Source organism: Vulpes vulpes, chromosome 4 (genome assembly GCF_048418805.1).
Source record: "Vulpes vulpes isolate BD-2025 chromosome 4, VulVul3, whole genome shotgun sequence".
Taxonomy (NCBI): domain Eukaryota; kingdom Metazoa; phylum Chordata; class Mammalia; order Carnivora; family Canidae; genus Vulpes; species Vulpes vulpes.
The window spans coordinates 65,851,988-65,870,896 of record NC_132783.1 but is presented as its reverse complement, the minus strand read 5'-3'; the positions used below and the strand labels follow the sequence as shown (position 1 = coordinate 65,870,896).

Sequence of the window (18,909 nt, the reverse complement as noted above, 5' to 3'; positions counted from 1 at the left end):
GGTGCACGCGGCTAAAGGATGAGGCCATTCGAGTTATCCTCTCATCAAGACAGTGGGCTGGTCAAATGCTTCAAACTTACTGTTAGAAAAACAACAACAACAACAACAACAACAACAACAACAGGCATCTATTATAAGGAAGATGGGGTATGGGAGAATCTGGAGTGCAGCTGGGCCTGAGCAGTGAGTAAACCAGGGCTGGGCATAGCCGGGCCCTGCAGCCACCACCCCATCTCAGCTGTGGGCAGGTGTCAGCTCCAGGCTCTTTGCACACAGGCATCCTCTGCTTCCCCAGTCTGCAGGGCAGGAAGGGGCCCCCTCAGACCTATGGTGTTTGTACACATTACATCCAGCTATGTTCAGGGGCCCCGTATTTTAGTTGGCTGCTGTGAACAGCAGTGGCAACAAGAGCTGACATTTACCCTGCCCCAGGCACCATTCCATCCATGGGGTTAATCCTCGGTACACGCCATGAAGTACTTATTATTCTCATTTTGCCAAGAGTAAACTGAGGCATAAGCTTTATGCCTTAATTTTTTGCAAAATTAAGAAATTTGCCCCCAGCTTCCTGGACAGAAAGCAGAGTGGCAGAGCAAGGATTTGGAGCCTGGACGTTGTCGGTTCCCAGCAACACCCAGGAAGAGGAGTGCACTTGGTGCTGGTCCTTCCATGCCCAAGGACTCAGCCTGACTAAATCTCACTCGTAATCGTCATCCTTTAAACACATAACATGAACACCACTCCTGTGAAGCAACTATAGAGTATGGGGGAAAGCATTAGCAACAGCTTTGGAGTGTTGACTTTTCCTAGGAGAGCTCTGGAGGGTGGAGAAGGAGAGCTAGAACCATATGCTCTGCCCGCCACTCTGGGACACTGTGTTCACCTACTTGAACCCCCATCACTACCTAAGAGTTGGGTGTGTCGTTTCTTGCAATGGTGCAGTTTTCTTTACTAGGATTTCTTCTCTCTGTGCCTCTTGATGAGTTCTTTACTTTAGCATTAGCAACTCAGCTGTCCCTTCAGTGTCATCGTGAGCATTTGTAAGGATACATGTGACTTCTCCTTATGTGTGATGCCAAGGGAGGAATGCCCTACAGGGGGTGGATCCCCAAGAAGACCTGGGCTGGTGAGTACTCTGAGACTCACACTTGTGGTGTACAGGAGAATCCACAAGATTTCAGAGGAGGCAATGTAGGAGATAAGCAGAGATCAAAAGGCCAAATAATTCCTATCAGCTGCCTGGTAAAATGCTAATCCAGTTTAAATAACGTTGAAATCTGACTGGCCAGTCTAAAAATTAAAAAGGCACAGGCAAATGAGGTCCTTTAAGCTCAGCTTATAATTTAATAGAGTTGATGATCTCATTTCATGGAATGATTTATTTCAGGGCAACTTCCCAGCTTTCAGGCTCATGAATCGTGACAAATAGGTCTATGGGGTCATCCTACCAGGGAGCAGCAAAGTGGAGATGACAGTACTCCTCAGAGGGGTGGCCATGGGGCCATCAGTTCCATCCCCACCTACTTTACATATTTACCCACCACTTCCCTCAGTGGCAGTGAAAGACAGATGGAAGGGTGGCAACCTAAGTTCTGCCCCTATTTCATGGCAGAAATTCAGTAGATAAGAATTCAAAGAAGGCAATTTGGAATGGCACATGCTTTAAAGAACGCTTCTTCTTCTTTTTTTTTTTCTTTTGACCAAAGTAAACACACAACTAAAGAGATAAATATAATTTAACGTGTAATCAAGAGCCACCAAAACTAAGTTGACCTTCTTATTTCTAGGACTGAGGATTGAGAAATGTTTATGTGTTGCTCAAAATCATTCCCTTGATAAACACGAGGTGATCAAGGCCAACACCGACAGTGATAAGTCACATAGACAGTATGTACCCTCAACATGACATGATGAAAATGGCTCTTGCCCTCTATGGTCTTGCTCCCAACATACTATAACCCCAGTCTGATCATAAGATAGACATGAGATAAATCCCTACTGAGGGCCGGGCTTCAAAATCCCTGACCAGCACTCCTCAAAACTGTCAAGGTCATCAAAAAATAAGGAATGTCTGAAAGGCTGTCACGATAACTCAATGCAGTGTGGTGTCCTGGATGGGGTCCTCAAGCAGAAAAAGAACATTAAGTTAAAACTAAGGAAATCTGAATAAAATGGACTTTAGTTACTAATAATGTATCAATATTGGCTCAGTAACTGTGACAAATGTGTAGGGTATAAGGGAACCCGCTGTACTATTCTCCCAAATGTTCTATAAATCTAAAACTGTTCTAAAATAAAAAAGTTTATTTACAATAATCATTCCCAGGGCACTTGGGTGGCTCAGTTGATTAAGTATCTGCCTTTGGCTCAAGTCATGATTTCATAGTCCTGGGATTAGAATCCCACATCAGGCTTCCTGCTCAGTGGGGAGTCTACTCCTCCCTCTCCCTTTGCCTCTCTCCCTGCTTGTGCGCTCTCTCTCTTTCTCAAATAAGTAAATAGAATCTTTAAGAAAATCATTCCTAATAATTCTTAATATAACAGGAAGTGGTACCAAATGTCTTCATTATATAGTAGCCAGAATTCACTGAATAGGACACGTAACAAGTTACGGCCATTGCTCTTTGGAGTATGTACGGTGAGCAAGGAAACAAGGAGACTTAGTGTATTTGAGGCCTACTGTTCAGCTCATTATAGATACTATGTAATTTACTGTTCACTAAATCTGAGGTTGCTCTTATTATCCATATTTTACCCACAAATAATTGATAAGGTTTGTCAAGTGCTTCCACAGTACCAGATACTGTGCTGAGTACTTGAAGACATTATCACATTATCTTGTTCAAACCCCTTAGGATCCTGTTTCATGATTTCATCATTTTCATATAAAAAACCTGAGATACAGAGAAATAACTTGCCCAAGATCTCAGGGTTTCTACATGATAAGGCTGGATTCAAATCCCCAAACATGCATGCTACCCTAGTGTTGCTCACATGTCATAAGAGATCACCATTACCATCAGCAGCACCATGCAGATTCCCAGGTGCTGCTCCAGCTGCATCCACTCAGACCCCGTGGGTGCTGGGAAAGGCTCCTGAGTCTGGCTCTGTGCAGGACATGCCCTGTTTTTTGTCGCCTTTTAGATATCCTACTGAACTTTGCTTTCCAGGTGATCATCAGTGGTTACTGTTAGTTAGAGTCTTGGACAGATCTGGGTAAGCTAGTGAAAAGCCACATCATCCATTATTATATGGCCAGTCTCTGATCCTCAAATGCTGCCCGTTTCCAACCAAACTATCAAAAATTTTTAAGCTGTCCTCTTTTATAATCAGATGCATTTCTTTTGTGCCCAGGGTCTATTGTACCATATCTATTAGCACATCATTAATTCTGCACTTATATCTGAAATATACAGTGTTTTTATTTTGCGATATTCTGATTTGAACCACTTGCTCAAAATTTGCCACCTGTGTGCTCTGGAAGGCAATAAAGCAGAGAAGTCAGCTGATCACTCTAAGAGCAAGAATTGACCGAATTTGTTAATAAGTGGCATAGTTTTGGAAAGCACTTGGGTTCATGTGATGACCAGGGCTGACATCAGCAGCAGGCCTGCAAGCTGCCTTTGTGCCCAGACTTGGTTTGCTCCCCGCCCACCTCCTTTCTGAGGTTTTCACATTTATAAACTGGAGATTGTAATCGCCTTCTAAATGCCCACATGGCTCAGGCAGATGGCAAAAGGAAACATTTTGTAGCTACTGTATTTTTTCTTCCCACCAGAACTGTTAGCAAACTGGCAATTCCAATCAGGGGCTAATCTACCAAGAAAGCTTTGTGAGTGAATTAATAAACACATGTCTGACTCTTGTCTTATTATGACAGTAAGAGAAGTCATTTCTTACTATCTCACTATGCACATACTTGCTCAGGTACAGGAAGAGCTGCTTAACCGAGTCCTCTATAGGCAATATAACTCCAGCTTAGAGAAATGACAGTGGGTTGCTGCTACCAGACACGACAAATCCACGGGGATTATGCAGCTGTACTCCCCATCACCTCTCCCAGCATGTTCTTCATTACTGCTGAAGGTACATGCAGGAAATGAGTGTGTAATAGCATATAACACCCCTCCCCCAAGTCACCCAGGAAAGCTGGTGACACTGAAGTGCCATTACTAGAAAGGAGGGTTTATTTACTGAAGCAGAAGGAGGATATGGCATCTAGGGTGGGCTTGAGCAAAAAACTTCAGAGCTCCACATCCCTGCGCACACCACCTAACCCAGATTTCTGACGATAATCACAACAATACATCTTAATACCCTAATTATGCTGCTTCTACTTATCTTGACATTCAGACTCGGGAATAAAAGAAGATGTATTATATGTAAACCAATTATGGGGAACAGAGGAATTTAACAAGATAGCAACGTATGCCATGTGATCGTCCAATTATAAGCTTTTCTTAATTACTATGAGCTAAACAGGAGCTATCACAGATTTAAAAGCAGTCCTAAATCCTGGATATGAATTTTTTAAAAGCACAATGGAAGGAAGATCAAGCTTTCTTTCTCTGGAAGGGTTTGGGCGGGTGGGGGCGGGTGGGGTGGTGTGCACAGCTCACCATAACAAAGGAAAGAAAGTCCTCTCAAAGAGCTGAGAGGTCCTGCCAGGCAGGAGCTTGGTGCAAAGGCATGTAGCCAGGGTGCCAGAGCGCATCCCCCCAGTACTCTGCAGGGGAAGGGCAGCTGGGTCAGTGGAAACCATGCATGCTTCAGATCTCATGCTCATGGCAGGACGCCAGAGCACCAACAGGTCAGGATGGCGAGCCCAGATCTCAGCTCTAAGTCAGCCCACAGTTATGTGGACGAAAGGTAACAAGACTCTTGAAAATGTGGAACAGCAAATCAGCTTCATGACTCATGCTTACACAACTAATATTAATGATAGCTCCCACTCGCTCAGCAACATCTGTGTTCCAGGCACCGTTTTAAAGAAGTTAAATAGATTATTTAATCCCTACAGGCATTTTCATTATCCTTACTGACATGCAGAGAAACACAGACACGGTGAGTAGACATATCCTGCTCAGGGTCCCACATTCAAGGGGAGGAACCAGGAAACAAAGGCAGGCACTCCAACTGCAGAGGCCAGTCTTCCCGCGCTGGGCTGCATGGTTGGCCCTGACTAGAGTCCAGCGGGGTTGGAAAGACCATCCACATTCTGTATCCTCCCTGCTACCCCTCTGGCACTCACACCACGCTCTCAGCTCGAGCCCGAATCTGGCAACCATGCACTCATATTTCTATTTATACATTGAGTATATGTACACTGACATATATTTTGCCCTTTAAATAGGTTTTGTTCCCCTATCTTTAACACAAGCAGACAAGACAAGCTACTTGCCTGTTATCTGAGACTTACGTGTATTGGCGAGGCGGGATCAGGCTGAACACTCTAGAACACAAATCACAAGTGTCTGTGTCATCATCTTGTGATTTCAAGGATACCTTAGTGATGGTAAGAATCAGATGTGGTCTTGCCTTTAACAGGGAGTACTGGCAGCTGGCCATGACGAGGCAGAAGAGGAGCACCCACACGTCTTTGCAGAAGCCTTGGTTCAATGTCAGAAAGCCGAGGAGCGAGACCAGCACAATGAGTAAAACTGCCAGCACATTTTCCTTGACATCTTCAGTTCTGCATAAAATAAACAAATAAAAACAAAGGAAATAAAAGGTAAGCATAATACCCAAACATCTCTGAAACCACTGACAGCAATAGCAGAGTAGTTGCCTTTATACTTGGGAATAAAATGTTAAGTTCTTTTCTTTTCTTTTCTTTTCTTTTCTTTTCTTTTCTTTTCTTTTCTTTTTTCTCTTTTTTTCTTTCTCTCTTTCTTTCTTTCTTTCTTTCTTTCTTTCTTTCTTTCTTTCTTCTTTCTTTCTTTCCCTCTGTATTTTATAAGCAAAATCCATATTTTAACCCATTTCCTGTCATTGAAATAAATGAAATATAATTCCATTGAGTCTCCTTGATCCCTAAACTGGGTCTCCTGGGGGAAAACAGTTAATTACTCTGTGCACAACGTAAAATGCCTTTAAGACAAAGAGTTGCACTGGTTCCTTTAAATGGGGGGAGGAGGTGCATTAACACCTAGCTAAAGCAGGAAATCCCTTCCAGATACAAGGTCTAAGGCCAGAATTTGCTTCCCAGGTTCAGGAGCCAGGAGAGCTCCCACCAGAGAGCTCAAGCTAACAAGCAGAGGGTCTCACTGAGGTGTGTCATGACCACAGTCTCACTGGGTGGTGTTCTGTTTTGTGGGACCCAGAGTAAGAGGTGTGAGATGCGGAGGTGGGCTCACCCAGAGGGGGGTGCTATTGCTGTGTGTGAAGGAAGACAAGATAAGGGTGCTTGAGGATGCTGAGACAAGGGGATGAAGGCTGGATCTTGTAGACTAAGATCTTGTCAGATCAGGAGGCAATGAGAACAGGAGAGGTTGCTAGATGGGAGCAGGTGGATGGGTCAAAGTGCTCAGATGGCCTGGCAAAACATTTGGGGATGATCAGTGGCTGGGATTATGACTTCAGAGGTGAAAGACTTCTATGGGAGGACAACATGCAGGACATAGTGATGGGAGGAAGACGCAGAAATGGAGTAAGGGAGCATGGTGTGGACCACAGGTCAGGAGTGTAGAAAGGTCATTCCCGAGAATTCTGAGCATATATTTTGCCTCACCAGTTTTCTTATGTACATATCGGTCCCTTCATTACATTATTTTTATAAAGGCATAACTATCTACTTCAACCGGCAAGTAGGCACTTGTGAGCGTTTTTTAAAAAAATGAATAGACTTTATTTTTTAAGAGCAGTTTCAGATTCACAGCAAAATTAAGGGAAAAAGAAGGGTTCCCTCATAGTCCCTCCTCGCAAACGCACGCGTGTGTGCACACACACGCACACACACACAATTCTGTCCCACCATCAATATCCCCCACCAAAGTGATACATTCATTATAATCAGCCAACCAACAGTGACACATCATTGTCATTATTTCATTCTTGCTGCCATACATTCTATGGGTTTGGACAACCATGGTGAAATGTATCCACTATTACAGTAGCATGCAGAGTATTTTTACTGCCCTAAAAATCCTCTGTTCCTGTTCACCCCTGCCTTCCCCCGACTTCTGGCAACACAAAACTTTTTACTGTCTCCACAGATTTTTCTTTTCCAGAATTTCAGATAATTGGAATCACACAGCAGGTAGCCTTTTCTGGTCAGTTTCTTTCACTTAGTAATATGCATTTAAGGTTCCTTTGTGTCTTTATTTATTTATTCATGAGAGACACAGGGAGAGAGGCAGAGACATAGGCAGAGGGAGAAGCAGGCTCCCTGTAGGGAGCCTGATGTGGGAATTGATCCCAGGACCCCAGGATCATGACCTGAGCTGCAGGCAGATGCTCAACTGCTGAGCCGCTCAGGCATCTCCCTGTGTGTCTTTATATGGTTTGATAGCTCTTTTCTTTTTATCACTGAATAGTATTTTACTATACGGATGTACCATGGTTTAGCCATTCATCTATTAAAGTACATCTTAATAGTTTCTAAGTTTTGACAACTATGAATAAAGCTTCTATAAACATTCATGTGCAGGTTTTTGTGTTAACCTAAATTTTCCATTCATTTGCACCAAGGAGCATGCTGGCTGAATCATATGGTAAAAATACGTTTGGTTTTGTAAGAAACCACTGAGTTATCTTCAGCTTTATCATTTTGCATTCCCATGAATGGGAGTTTCTTTCCCACGCTTGGTGGTCAGTGTTTGGATTTGGCCATTCTTATAGGTGTGTAATATATCTCACTGATGTTTTCCTTTGCAATTCCTCAATGATGATGTGGAGTATCATTACATATGCTTATTTGCCTTCTGTATACCTTCATTGGTGAGGTGTCTGTTCATATCTTTTGCCTATTTTTTTAATCAGGCAATTGAGATGTAGAGAATCAAGATGCATAGCAATGTGAAGAACTCAGATACTATGATGTTCAAGCTGAAGTTAAAAAAAAACTTCTGGGGGGAATCAAACTATATTTGGTAAAAAGGAAAATTTATGGGTTTTTGTTTGTTTGTTTTCCACTGTGTACTTTTTATAAAGCTAAATATATTTTGTTAGTTCAGGTCCATAAAATTCTTCATATATTTTTTAGTGTGCTCATAACATTTTGATGTATACTTTAAAATATCTAAAGGCTTAGGAACTTTAAAAAAATAAAATTTTCAATTAAATAAACAGACTTTTTTCTTATTAGGGGGAAATAACGTTCCTGAAAAATATTTTCCCCAGATTCTCCTCCAGCAGAACTCCATTCCTCTGCCCCAGGCCCCCATCATTCCACTCCCACAGCTTCTCATGCATCTCTATGTAAACACCAGGTTAAAAAGTTTACTCACTGGGCAAGGAGTGTTGTGGTTAAGGCTGTACTGTAGAAAGATTTATCTGGCAGAGGTTGACAAGATGCACTAGAGGGGAAATAGCAGAGCAACGATAAACAACACTCCAGGGGAGAAGTAATGAGGGTCTGGAAGAGTGTCCTGGCTGGGAAACTAGGAAGGCAATGTGACTTTGAGATACAATACAGACCAGAGCGGGAAGGACTTGAATGGATTGTGTACAATGAAGGGCTGAGTGAAGAAATAAAGATGATTTCAAGATGTCAGTCTGGGGAAGAAAGGATCATGGCAGAATCAATGGCAGAGGTTGGAAAGAGAGCTGGTTTGCAAAGGGAAGTTGACTCATTTGTTCATGTAAGACTGCTCCGCACTACTCTAGATATCTGGAATAATACCTCAGTGAACAAAACTTCTGGAGCTTTCTTTCCAGTGGGCAGTGGCATAAAATAAGTAATATGCACAAAAAATTAAGTATATTATGTAGCATTTGGAGATGATTAGCACAATCAAAAAATAAATAGAACAAAGTAAGAATTACAAGCATATGGATAGGGAACTGTTGTAATTTTAAGCAGAAGGTCAGGCTAAGCCCCACGGAGAAGGGCCATTTCTCAAGCATGCAGGACCTGGGGACTCCAACATGAAGAGGTCGGGAGGCAGAGGGTACCTGCAAAGGTGACTATGTTATGAAGGAGTAGCCCGCAAGACACAATGAAAACCAAGAAAGGGCTGAGTCCTGGAAGCCAGGAGAGGAAAGCACACCAAGGAGGAGAATTGACCCTGTCAAAGGCTGTGTATGGGTCTAGCAAAATGATGGCTGAACGGTTAGGTCAACGGTGACCTTGAAAAGGGCAGGCTTGGAGTCGGGAGTAAACGGAACCGGTTGATGGGAGAAGAGAGGCGGCCAGCAAGTGCAGGCAGCCCTTCCCAGAGTTCTGCTGCAACAGAGCACACAGAAACCGGACAGAGCAGCTGGCAGGAGAGCAGGTCGAGAGGACCTTTCTGGATGGGAGAGATGAGAGCGCGTTCTCAAGATGATGACGATGGCAACGAGATCATTTGAGGAGCATGAATGCTTTTCCTGCATTGTCACATGGCTAGCTCCTTCTGTTTCTATCTCTGTTGGTATGCTTCACCTCAGAAAATGCTTCTGCAACCACCTGTTCTGACATCAGTGTCATTTCTCCCCCAATTTCCTCTAACTCAGGCCTTCATGTGTGTCTTCATGGCACCTATTCCAGTCTGCTATCTCAGCTTACCTTGTGCGGTAGAATGCCAGTTCGGTGAGGGTAGGCACCCTGCCTGCTCCCACCCTTGCTCTATGTTTTCAGTGCCCAGTGCAGAGCCTCACATGGACCAGGTGCTTGGCAGGAGGCTTTTTAATTTGTTAAATGAATGAACAAATGCATGAAATGACACCCTGATGGGCAGCTTTTTATTTTAGATGCCAACCTGGAAAATTAGATAAATGAAAATAAAACCTACGTATTATGCAAGATGGGGTAATAGCAGAATAAAAAATAAGAGAAAGTAAAAGAGGGGTGCCTGGGTGGCTCAGTTGGTTAAGCATCCAAGTCTTGGTTTCAGCTCAGGTCATGATCTCAGGGTCGTGGGATCCAGCACACACCCCTGCCCCCTGCCTAGGTCTGGCTCTGTGCTCTGCAAGGAGTCTGCTTGAGAGTCTCTCCCTGTCCCTGTCCCTCTGCCCCTCCCCCTACATGCTCGCTCGCTCTCTCTCCCTCTCTCTCTCTCTCAAATGAATAAATGGATCTTTATTTTAAAAAGAGAGAGAGAGAGAGAGAATAAAGGAGAATAAGGACAAAAAGTATGTGAGTAGAATGAATGCCAAACTGAAAGCAAACATGAAAGGCTACAATCATAGGAACCTTGAAGGTGCGATCAGAGAAGGAAATATTTTCAAGGAAGATCAGCCTGTTTTCCAGAGTAAAGTTGAAAATTATTAAGCAGAAGGCCTTAAGCTATGGGAGTTTATTGCAATGATCAGCTCAATTTCAGTGCTTGTAATTCACCAGTTTCTTCTACTTCCTGCCCAACCTGTACTGTTTGTTTTTTATTATGCATACTTTTTTCTTTATGAACTTTAACTTGGCAATTCAACTTCTTTAATCCATGTAGGACCTTGAATATAATGTCCTCCCAATGAATATCAAAGGCAATTTATTCATGCCTTTTGAAATTTTACTATCAGAGTAAAAACTGTAAATTATCGTGTAAGTTCCTGCTTTCTTAAACAGACCTTCCAGATCACTGCTGTCCTAAGAAGGCAAGCTAGTGAGAGATGTGCCCTACATCTTACTCAAGGCCCACTGAAATGCAGACTTCTCACTCCTGGAATCTGTATTTTTACAAAGCTACCACGTGATTCTGATCCACAGTCCTGTTTGGGGAAAACACTCTCCCTGCAAAGGTCCCAAGCTGCCAGGTTTTTCTAGATTAGTGTTTGGGTCTCCTTTGTCCTTGTTGTAAGCTCAGGGATCATGCTGTCTTATCTCCCCTCTTAACTGACTCTGATCTGGGAAACCAGATCCCCATGTGTGCAAATAGATGCCTGAAAGTAGGCTTATATGGGGTCTGAAAATGGGGCGATTTCTCCTATGAGTGAAGGGCCTACATTTTAATGTCTGGGTTTGACAACATCCACTTTGGCTATCCTAATTTCTGTTTTTTTAAATTTCATTTTATTTTTATTTATTTCTCTTCTTTCTGGGTTCTGGGCCACATTCCAGGCCATAATAACGATAATAGCAAGAATTATTTAAAAGATACTTGCTATAGCTAACTTGATTCAGTCCTTCCAAAATATAGATTATCCCAATTTAGTAGACAGGAAATTGAAGCACAGGGAGGTTTCACAGCCATCTTTAGATCACAGCACTAGTAAATGGTGGGCCCTGGATCTGATCCCCAGAGGCTCCCACATCAGCTGAGGAGCCCAAGGGTCAGGGCATAGTGCTATGTCTACACATCCCTGAACATTGCCTTCAAATTCAGTGTAACCTGAAACAGAAGTGATTAAAACTATAAAAACATAAACTTTTAAAAACCTCAATAATCTTCGTCATTGTCCTTTCTTAGACCTTAATTAGATTTTCAGTAATTTGTTGCCACTGAGTGGATTGAAATAACACCTAGAAAATCGACAGAAATATTTGTCTCTAATATGAAGGGTTAACATCAGGTTGTCCAATATTCCTTTTTAACAGAAAATAAAATTAATATAAAAAAAACCTGCATCATCTAACAGAATGTATTATCTTGGACTATTTCAGTAACACTTGAAACGTTCATCTTGTGTGTATGCCCCTGGGGTGACATAGTGTTGTTAGAAAAGCCATTGTAACTCCATTCCTTGACTTGTGGGTCCTGGAATTTACTGTTGTAATTTTGCATGACTATAGTTTCTTAGTATGTAATCACACCATTTAAAACATTACTATAACAAATAGTCACAGAGGGACTACAGCAAGGCAGGAAATCAGCCTTCCCACTGCCCCCACTGGCTGGCATTTAACTGTGAAACGCTGCATTTGCTGATGACAGCGTCAGTAACAGCATCTTGAATTTTCAAACCAACATTCCCATCAGAACTGCATGGCCCCTGGAGATCAAAATCCTGTCCTTTGTACATCGTGAGATCAGAGGGTGGAGGTAGAAATGGGAAGACCCTGACCCGGCCCCCATCTCCATTGTGCCTTAACTAACTAGAGCTCCTCCCTGCTCCCTCCCCGTCCACTGATGACATCTCCAACCCCACATTTCATCTTGAGGAACAATGGAAACAAGAGGGGTGAAAGAGTCAAAGGGTTTAAAAGGAAAGATGAACATTCCAAGTATATTGCTTCACTTGCCCTCCTCTTCCCCAGCCCACATCCAGTTAGTTGGTCAAGCCTGTGCTATCCATGGAACCTCAAGCCTTCCTAAAAAAAAAGTGGCAAACCAGGAGTAGACCAATGCATAACACTGTCTCCAGAGCTAACCTTACATCTAAACCATGTTCCCCAATTCCCATATCTCCCACTATCTTCAGTTGTCAGGATCTCACTGCTTCACCTTTGAGTTTGCAGCACAAAAGGTATACATCTTGAAAACATTCCAGAGAACCTGAGCAAGTGGCAATTTCTTTTTACAAGCATGTGAGTGCATTCTTCTGCCCCCATTGTATCTTTTATCTGGACACTTGCATGTTCAGCAGCTTACCGATCAAGTAACGCCAACAAAGTAAGTCGATCGTACCAGACTTTAATCCACTTGCCGGGGAAAATGATAAACTTGTAAAACTGCTCTCGGTTAAATTTTCCTTGTGTTGAAGAACATGATGAGTCTTCCAGATCCTGACTCAGATGCTTTCAGGTACCAAAAGAAACAACAGAGAAAGGGTTTCATACTGACATGTTATTGTCATAAATATACCTCATAATAACAAAAGTACAAAAAGCAGATGTTCAAATTCTGAAATGTAAACCAACATATTTCATAAAAATGGGTACCCTAAGAGAAAGATAATGATCAACAAAGAGTCTTTCTTACCAACACTCTTCAATTCCATTATAAAGTACCACTAAATTTATGCTGCTCCCATCAAAACACTGCTGTTAATTAAGGGCAAGAAACTGCCATGAAAATAATTCTCTAAAGAGATCAGAATTCAACAAAAGACTTGAAATGGCTTAATTTTTGAAAGGTATGTTATTTAAAGTAATGTCGAAATATTTAAATTTTACTAATAGTAAAAAGACTTTCATTGTCAATTTTGTCAGTCATTGGTAAGGCCTGATATAAGAAATACTGAGATCTCTGTAGAAAAAAGTCTAAACCAATAAAACAGAAACAAACAGGAAAATTTAATTCTAGGTTTAAGATGTTTTAGCCCCAAGTTCATCTCTGGATGGCGCTAATCTCGTGGAGAAGAATTGAATTTTGAAAAAAAAAAAATAGTCTTGATTGATTTGCCTAACATACTTAATGAGTAACTCCTAGGAGCCTGGCACAAGGTCAGGAATAGGAATATAAGGAAGAAGATGGTGGACACAGTCCATGCACGGCATCCTATTGCCTGTAAGAAAACACCCCTTAGACTTCTATCTATTGTCGGGCAGACTCAAAACCAGACATCCAGGCCAAGCACTGCACATACAAACAAGAGCTGGACTCTACACCAGAAAAGCAGAGGGGATGCAGAACTTGATGAGCTGAAGCTGAAGGGTCTGCAGGACTGAAAAGATGGAGAAAAACTTATGAGGGCAAAACTCAAAATTTATTTCCTCTGACACCTGACACCGTCTCTAAAATATAAGTAGTTAAAACAGCCTGTTACGATGGCATTTCCATTAGAGACAAATAGAGATTAAATATCAGTTGATAGTTATTTCATTTATTTTTTATCAATGAGGAATAAGATGTTCCATATTGCTAAATTTCTCAGAAAACTAAAGCTTACACTCTTTGAATCTAATGAATTTAATATTGACCTCTGTCCTAACCATCTTCAAAAAATACACGGTTTTCCCTTTTTGTGCTATTAAATAGAACCTATAGGGCAACCTGAACACTTTCTCACTGTCAAGCTCATGTGCATCAGTGCTCATGCTGCCCAAGACTCTGGGGTATTGTTTTTTACATTGAACACTAGGTACCATGCTTTTTAAAAATACATGTTTTTATTAAATATGGAGTCAATGCAAATATACATCTTTTAAATGTATATTATATATATATATATATATATATATATACACACACACACACATATATATTGGATGTGTGTCTATCACCCAGTTATAAGAAAAGGAGCATTTACTTCAGCATAGAAATTCCCAGTGGGCCACTCCTTGGTCCCATCCTCTTCCAACACTGCCCTGAATTTTGTGCTTATCATTCCCTCTCTTCTTTTCTGTTTTACTATGCTTACATCCACAAGTTCTATACATTTAGCTTTATGTTTTTGAAGCTTTGTAGATAGGAAATCATAGCATATGTATCCTTTTGCAACTTACCTTTTCCTTTTTTCCCTCCATTCCACATTATCTTCCTGAGACTAATCGTGCTGTTTTACAGCTGTAGCATCCATTTTGACAGTAGAATACAGATATGCCACAATTTGCTTACCCATTTTACTTTTGGATATTGGATATTTAGGGTCTTTTTTTTTTTTTTTTTTTTTTTTTTTTTTTTTTTTTTTTTACTATTACGCTGCTATGGACATTTTTGGAAATGTCTCCTGGTACATATGTGCAAGGATTCTGTAGAACCCAGACCTAGCATACACTTAGAAATGGAATTGCTAAGAATGCAAATGTTCAACTGTACCACATGTTCAACTTTCCTAGGAAACAAATGGACTTTCCCAGAAAATGTACAAATCTATCACACATGCAATTACTGGGTATGGGAAGGTTCAATTCACTAGAAAACATTTTGGAAAAATAAGATTTCTAAACTGATTCTATCAATTTATACTGCTACCAACATCAGGTAAATGTCATGTTGCTCAACATCCTCACCAACATGTGACAGTGTCAGGTAATTTTTAACTTTGCCTAATCAGGTGTATAAAATATTGCAATTTTATTCTAATTTGCATTTCCCTCATTATTAATGAAGTTAAGCATCTTTGTCCACTTTTAGTTTTCTTCATGAAATAATTTATCCTTTTCTCTGTTGGGTTGCTTGTCTTTCATTAGTTATATGTGTCTATGTGTGCATGTGTGTGTATCTATAAATATATGTACATATATGATCAAGACCTTTATTAATGATAGATGTTACAGATATTTTCCCAGTTTATTGTTTGTCTTTTCACTTTCCTTAAGGTGTTATTGATAAATAGATGTTAATTTAAGTGAAATATAGTTTGTCCATTTTTTCCCAAAAAGTTTTGTGCTCCCTGTGCCTTATTCACCAAATCCCTTCCTACCCCAGACTTCTACGGCTAATTGATTATATCATCTTACTTAAAACTATATGCTTTTGACTTTCACATTTACTTTATTAGACTACTGGGGATTTTTGTTCATGAACTAAGGGTCCATTTTCTTTCCCATAAAGAAAACTATTGCTCCAGTGCCATTTATTAAAATGTTCACCCTTTCCTCACCAATTTGCCAGGACATGAATGCTTATATCTGAGGGTTATCTTAGACTTTAAATTTTAAATTGTTTTTGCTATGCCAGTCTTACCTTGTCTCCTCTGGAACTCTGACAAGAAGTACAATAGTCCTTCTGGCCCAGACCTCCATGCTTCTTAACCTTCTTTCCTCTTTTCTTCTCTATCTCTCCGTGCTACAGCTAAATAATTTGTTCAAATCTGTCTCTACTCTTATGTGTCAAATCTCCTGTTAAATCCCTTGAAGTTTTATTTTTATTATTCTATTATTCTATTGCTCATTTCTAGTATCTGGTGCTTTTTCAGATCTGCTTGCTCATTACATGGCCTTCTGCTCCTTACTTAGAGTTTCAACCTCTCCTTTTATCTCTTTATACACATTAGACATAGTTAATCCATATTCTGAATCTAATCATTACCATTTCTAAATCCATAAGAGTCTGTTTCTGCTTTCTGTTGACTTTGCTGGCTCTTATTCATGGCAGCATGTTTTCTGTTATATTTCATAACTTTTCACTTTATCATATTCTCCTTGGGTCTTTATTAGTGTGAATTCTTTGACAGCAATATTGAAGCTCTGTTCTTCTGGATTAAAATTACCTTTGTTTCTGCTAAGCACTAGAATGCAATACCAACCCAGCACCATTTTTAAATAAATTCTTTTTGTAAGGTGCTTGGATCACCCATGTGATCCAGGGTGAAGAAGGGCTGCAAATCCACACTGAGGTTTGAGGGGGGTAGTTTTCTACATGATCCCCTTAGTGGGGATGGTGCTGAAAGGGAGTGCTTAGTTAATCGTAAAAGGAGTATGCGGCTTCCTGGAGTCCAGATTAAGTAGAGAGGCACCCATTAGACTTCCCACATTGTGCTGTCTGCCATTCTCTGTGCACAGAGACCATTAAAAACAAAGCCCCTCACATGCACTCCAATGTTTATAGCAGCAATGTCCACAATAGCCAAACTGTGGAAAGAACTGTGATGTCCACTGACAGATGAATGGATGAAGAGTATGTGATATATATATATATATATATATATATATATATATATATAACTATTACTCAGCTATCAAAAAGAATGAAATCTTGTTATTTGCAATGATGTTGATTGAACTAGAGGGTCTTATGCTAAGAGAAATAAGTCAGACAGAAAAGACAAATATCACATGATTTCACTCATACGTGGAATTTAAGAAACAGATGAACATAAGGAAAGGGAAGGAAAAATAAAATAAGATGAAAACACAGAGATAGACAGTAAGAGTAAGAGACTCTTAACTCTAGAAAACAAACTAAGGGTCGCTGGAGGGGAGGAGGCTGGGGGGATGGGGTAACTGGCATTAAGGAGGGCACGTGATATGATGAGCACTGGGTGTTGTATGCAACTAATGAATCACTAAATTCTACCCCTGAAATTAACAATAGACTATATATTAATTAAGTTGAACTTTAAAAAAAAAAAAAAGACAAATCCCTCTTCTACCTCCTTTGCTGTTGGCCACTGCTTTTTACTTCTTGCTACTATTGAGACTTCCCAAGATGCCCCAGCCCCCTGTAGATCTTCTATTTCTAACCTGTAATCTTGTTGGCAATTGTGGTTAAAAAAGAAACACAGAATTTACCATCTTAATCGTTTTTAAGAGTAAAGTTCAGTACTATTATCTATATTGTTGTACAACAGACCTCTAGAACTTCTTCATCTTCCCAAACTGAAACTCTGTCTCCATTAAATACGAACTCTCCATTCTGCCCTCAGCCCCTCTTAAACACCTTTCTACTTTCTGTCTCTATGTTTTTGACTACTCTAGGTACCTCACATAAGTGGAATCACAGAGTATTTGTCTTTTTGTGATTGGCTTATTTCATTTAGCATAATAGCCTTAAGGTTCATCCATGTTGTAGCATGTGTCAGACTTCCTTCCTTTTAAGGGCTGAATATTCCATCATAAGGATGTACTACATTTGTTTATTCATTCATCTGTCTATGGATACTTGGGTTGCTTCCAGCCCTTGGCTATTGCAAATAATGGTGTTATGAACATGGGCATATAGGTATTTGTTTGAGTTCCAGCTTTAGATTATATACCCAGAAGTGGAAGTGCTAGATCATTCTAATCTGTACTTTTATTTTTTTGCTTTGGCCCTGTATTTTTCCAAAAAGGATTTAAAATAGGCTTTAATTTCCTGTAGGCTAGCACACAGAAGACACAGGAGACTGGGAAGAAGGGCCAAGACCAAAAAAAGGATGAGGACAGTACAGAAGAGCAGCCATGGAGGTGGTGCTGTCTTTTAAAGGTCGCACACATTTCTCTTTGACTTATAAAGCAGAAGGTTATACTCAGGCAGGGTTTTTTTCTTAATTCAGTGAAAGTCACTGGTGTCAAAATGCCTGACTTGCATAAGGCCAGCACACCTGCTTCACTGGAGACCAGGGAAGAGCTCTCCAAGGAAGCACATTTTACCACCTCTTTGTTCCCAGATGCTAATCCACTGACTCAGCTATGGAACCTGAAGTTATTATTCAGATTATAAAATATTAATGCAAAAGGCATTTCAAGGGACAGTTGATCCATCATGAAGGCAGCATACAGGATGGCCATATACAGGATGGATTGGCTGTATTATTACAGGGAAGTTGAAATTGGAAGTGCTGCTTGTGTCCAGGATTCTATTCTGACGTGAAAGAGAACATAGTGGAAATGGTGTTGTGTCAGCAAGAAGAGCATCTTCCGTTAATGACAAAGAATTTGTGGTCTATAGTAAACCTCCCCCCACTAAAGGGATCTTTTTTCCTTTATGTTCCATGGATAGGCCAGTAAAAAAGATGCATACAGGGCTACCACAGTTTACTAATTTGTGATGTGGGAATTCATGAGGATGCATAAAGAGGTCAAGGGTAAGCAGCAGCAAAGATGACAGTATTCTTCTGAATTATATGAAAAATAAGGTCCCTCAGTTGAGGTTTAATAGTCTACACTTTGCTGTTAGGGAAAGTCAGTATAAAAACAAAATCACATGTAGATGACATCTACATCACTGGCAAAAGTTATTAAAAATTCTGGTAAACTGTGCTATTTATTGCTCCTTAAATAAAAATCCTAGTTTAAAAAAAATCTCAGAATTTAATGCAAAGAAAAAAATGATTGACTTCTGTATCAGTTTTCCTGGACTTCCACAACAAAGTACCACAGAGTGGGTGGCTAAAACAACAGAAATATACTAAGGGCTGGAAGTCTGATCAAGGATTGGCTTCTGCTGGGGCCTTTCTCCTCTGCTTGTCAACGACCATCTTCTCTGCATCCTCCCATGGTCTTTCCCTTGTGTGTGTCTGCAACCTGAT

At 40.6% G+C, this 18,909-nt stretch overlaps 1 protein-coding gene across 4 annotated transcripts in view; it reads right to left on the bottom strand.

Moving 5' to 3' along the window:
• PCNX2 (pecanex 2) overlaps window positions 1-18,909 on the bottom strand; it is a 290,657-nt gene that overhangs the window by 198,660 nt on the left and 73,088 nt on the right. For all 4 annotated transcript variants that reach the window (XM_072755955.1, XM_072755958.1, XM_072755956.1 and 1 more), the window contains exons 10-12: window positions 12,666-12,811; window positions 5,539-5,692; window positions 5,420-5,452 (exon numbers count right to left, since the gene is read on the bottom strand). In XM_072755955.1, the coding sequence (XP_072612056.1) occupies window positions 5,420-5,452; window positions 5,539-5,692; window positions 12,666-12,811 (333 nt within the window). The remainder of the gene's footprint in view (window positions 1-5,419; window positions 5,453-5,538; window positions 5,693-12,665; window positions 12,812-18,909) is intronic.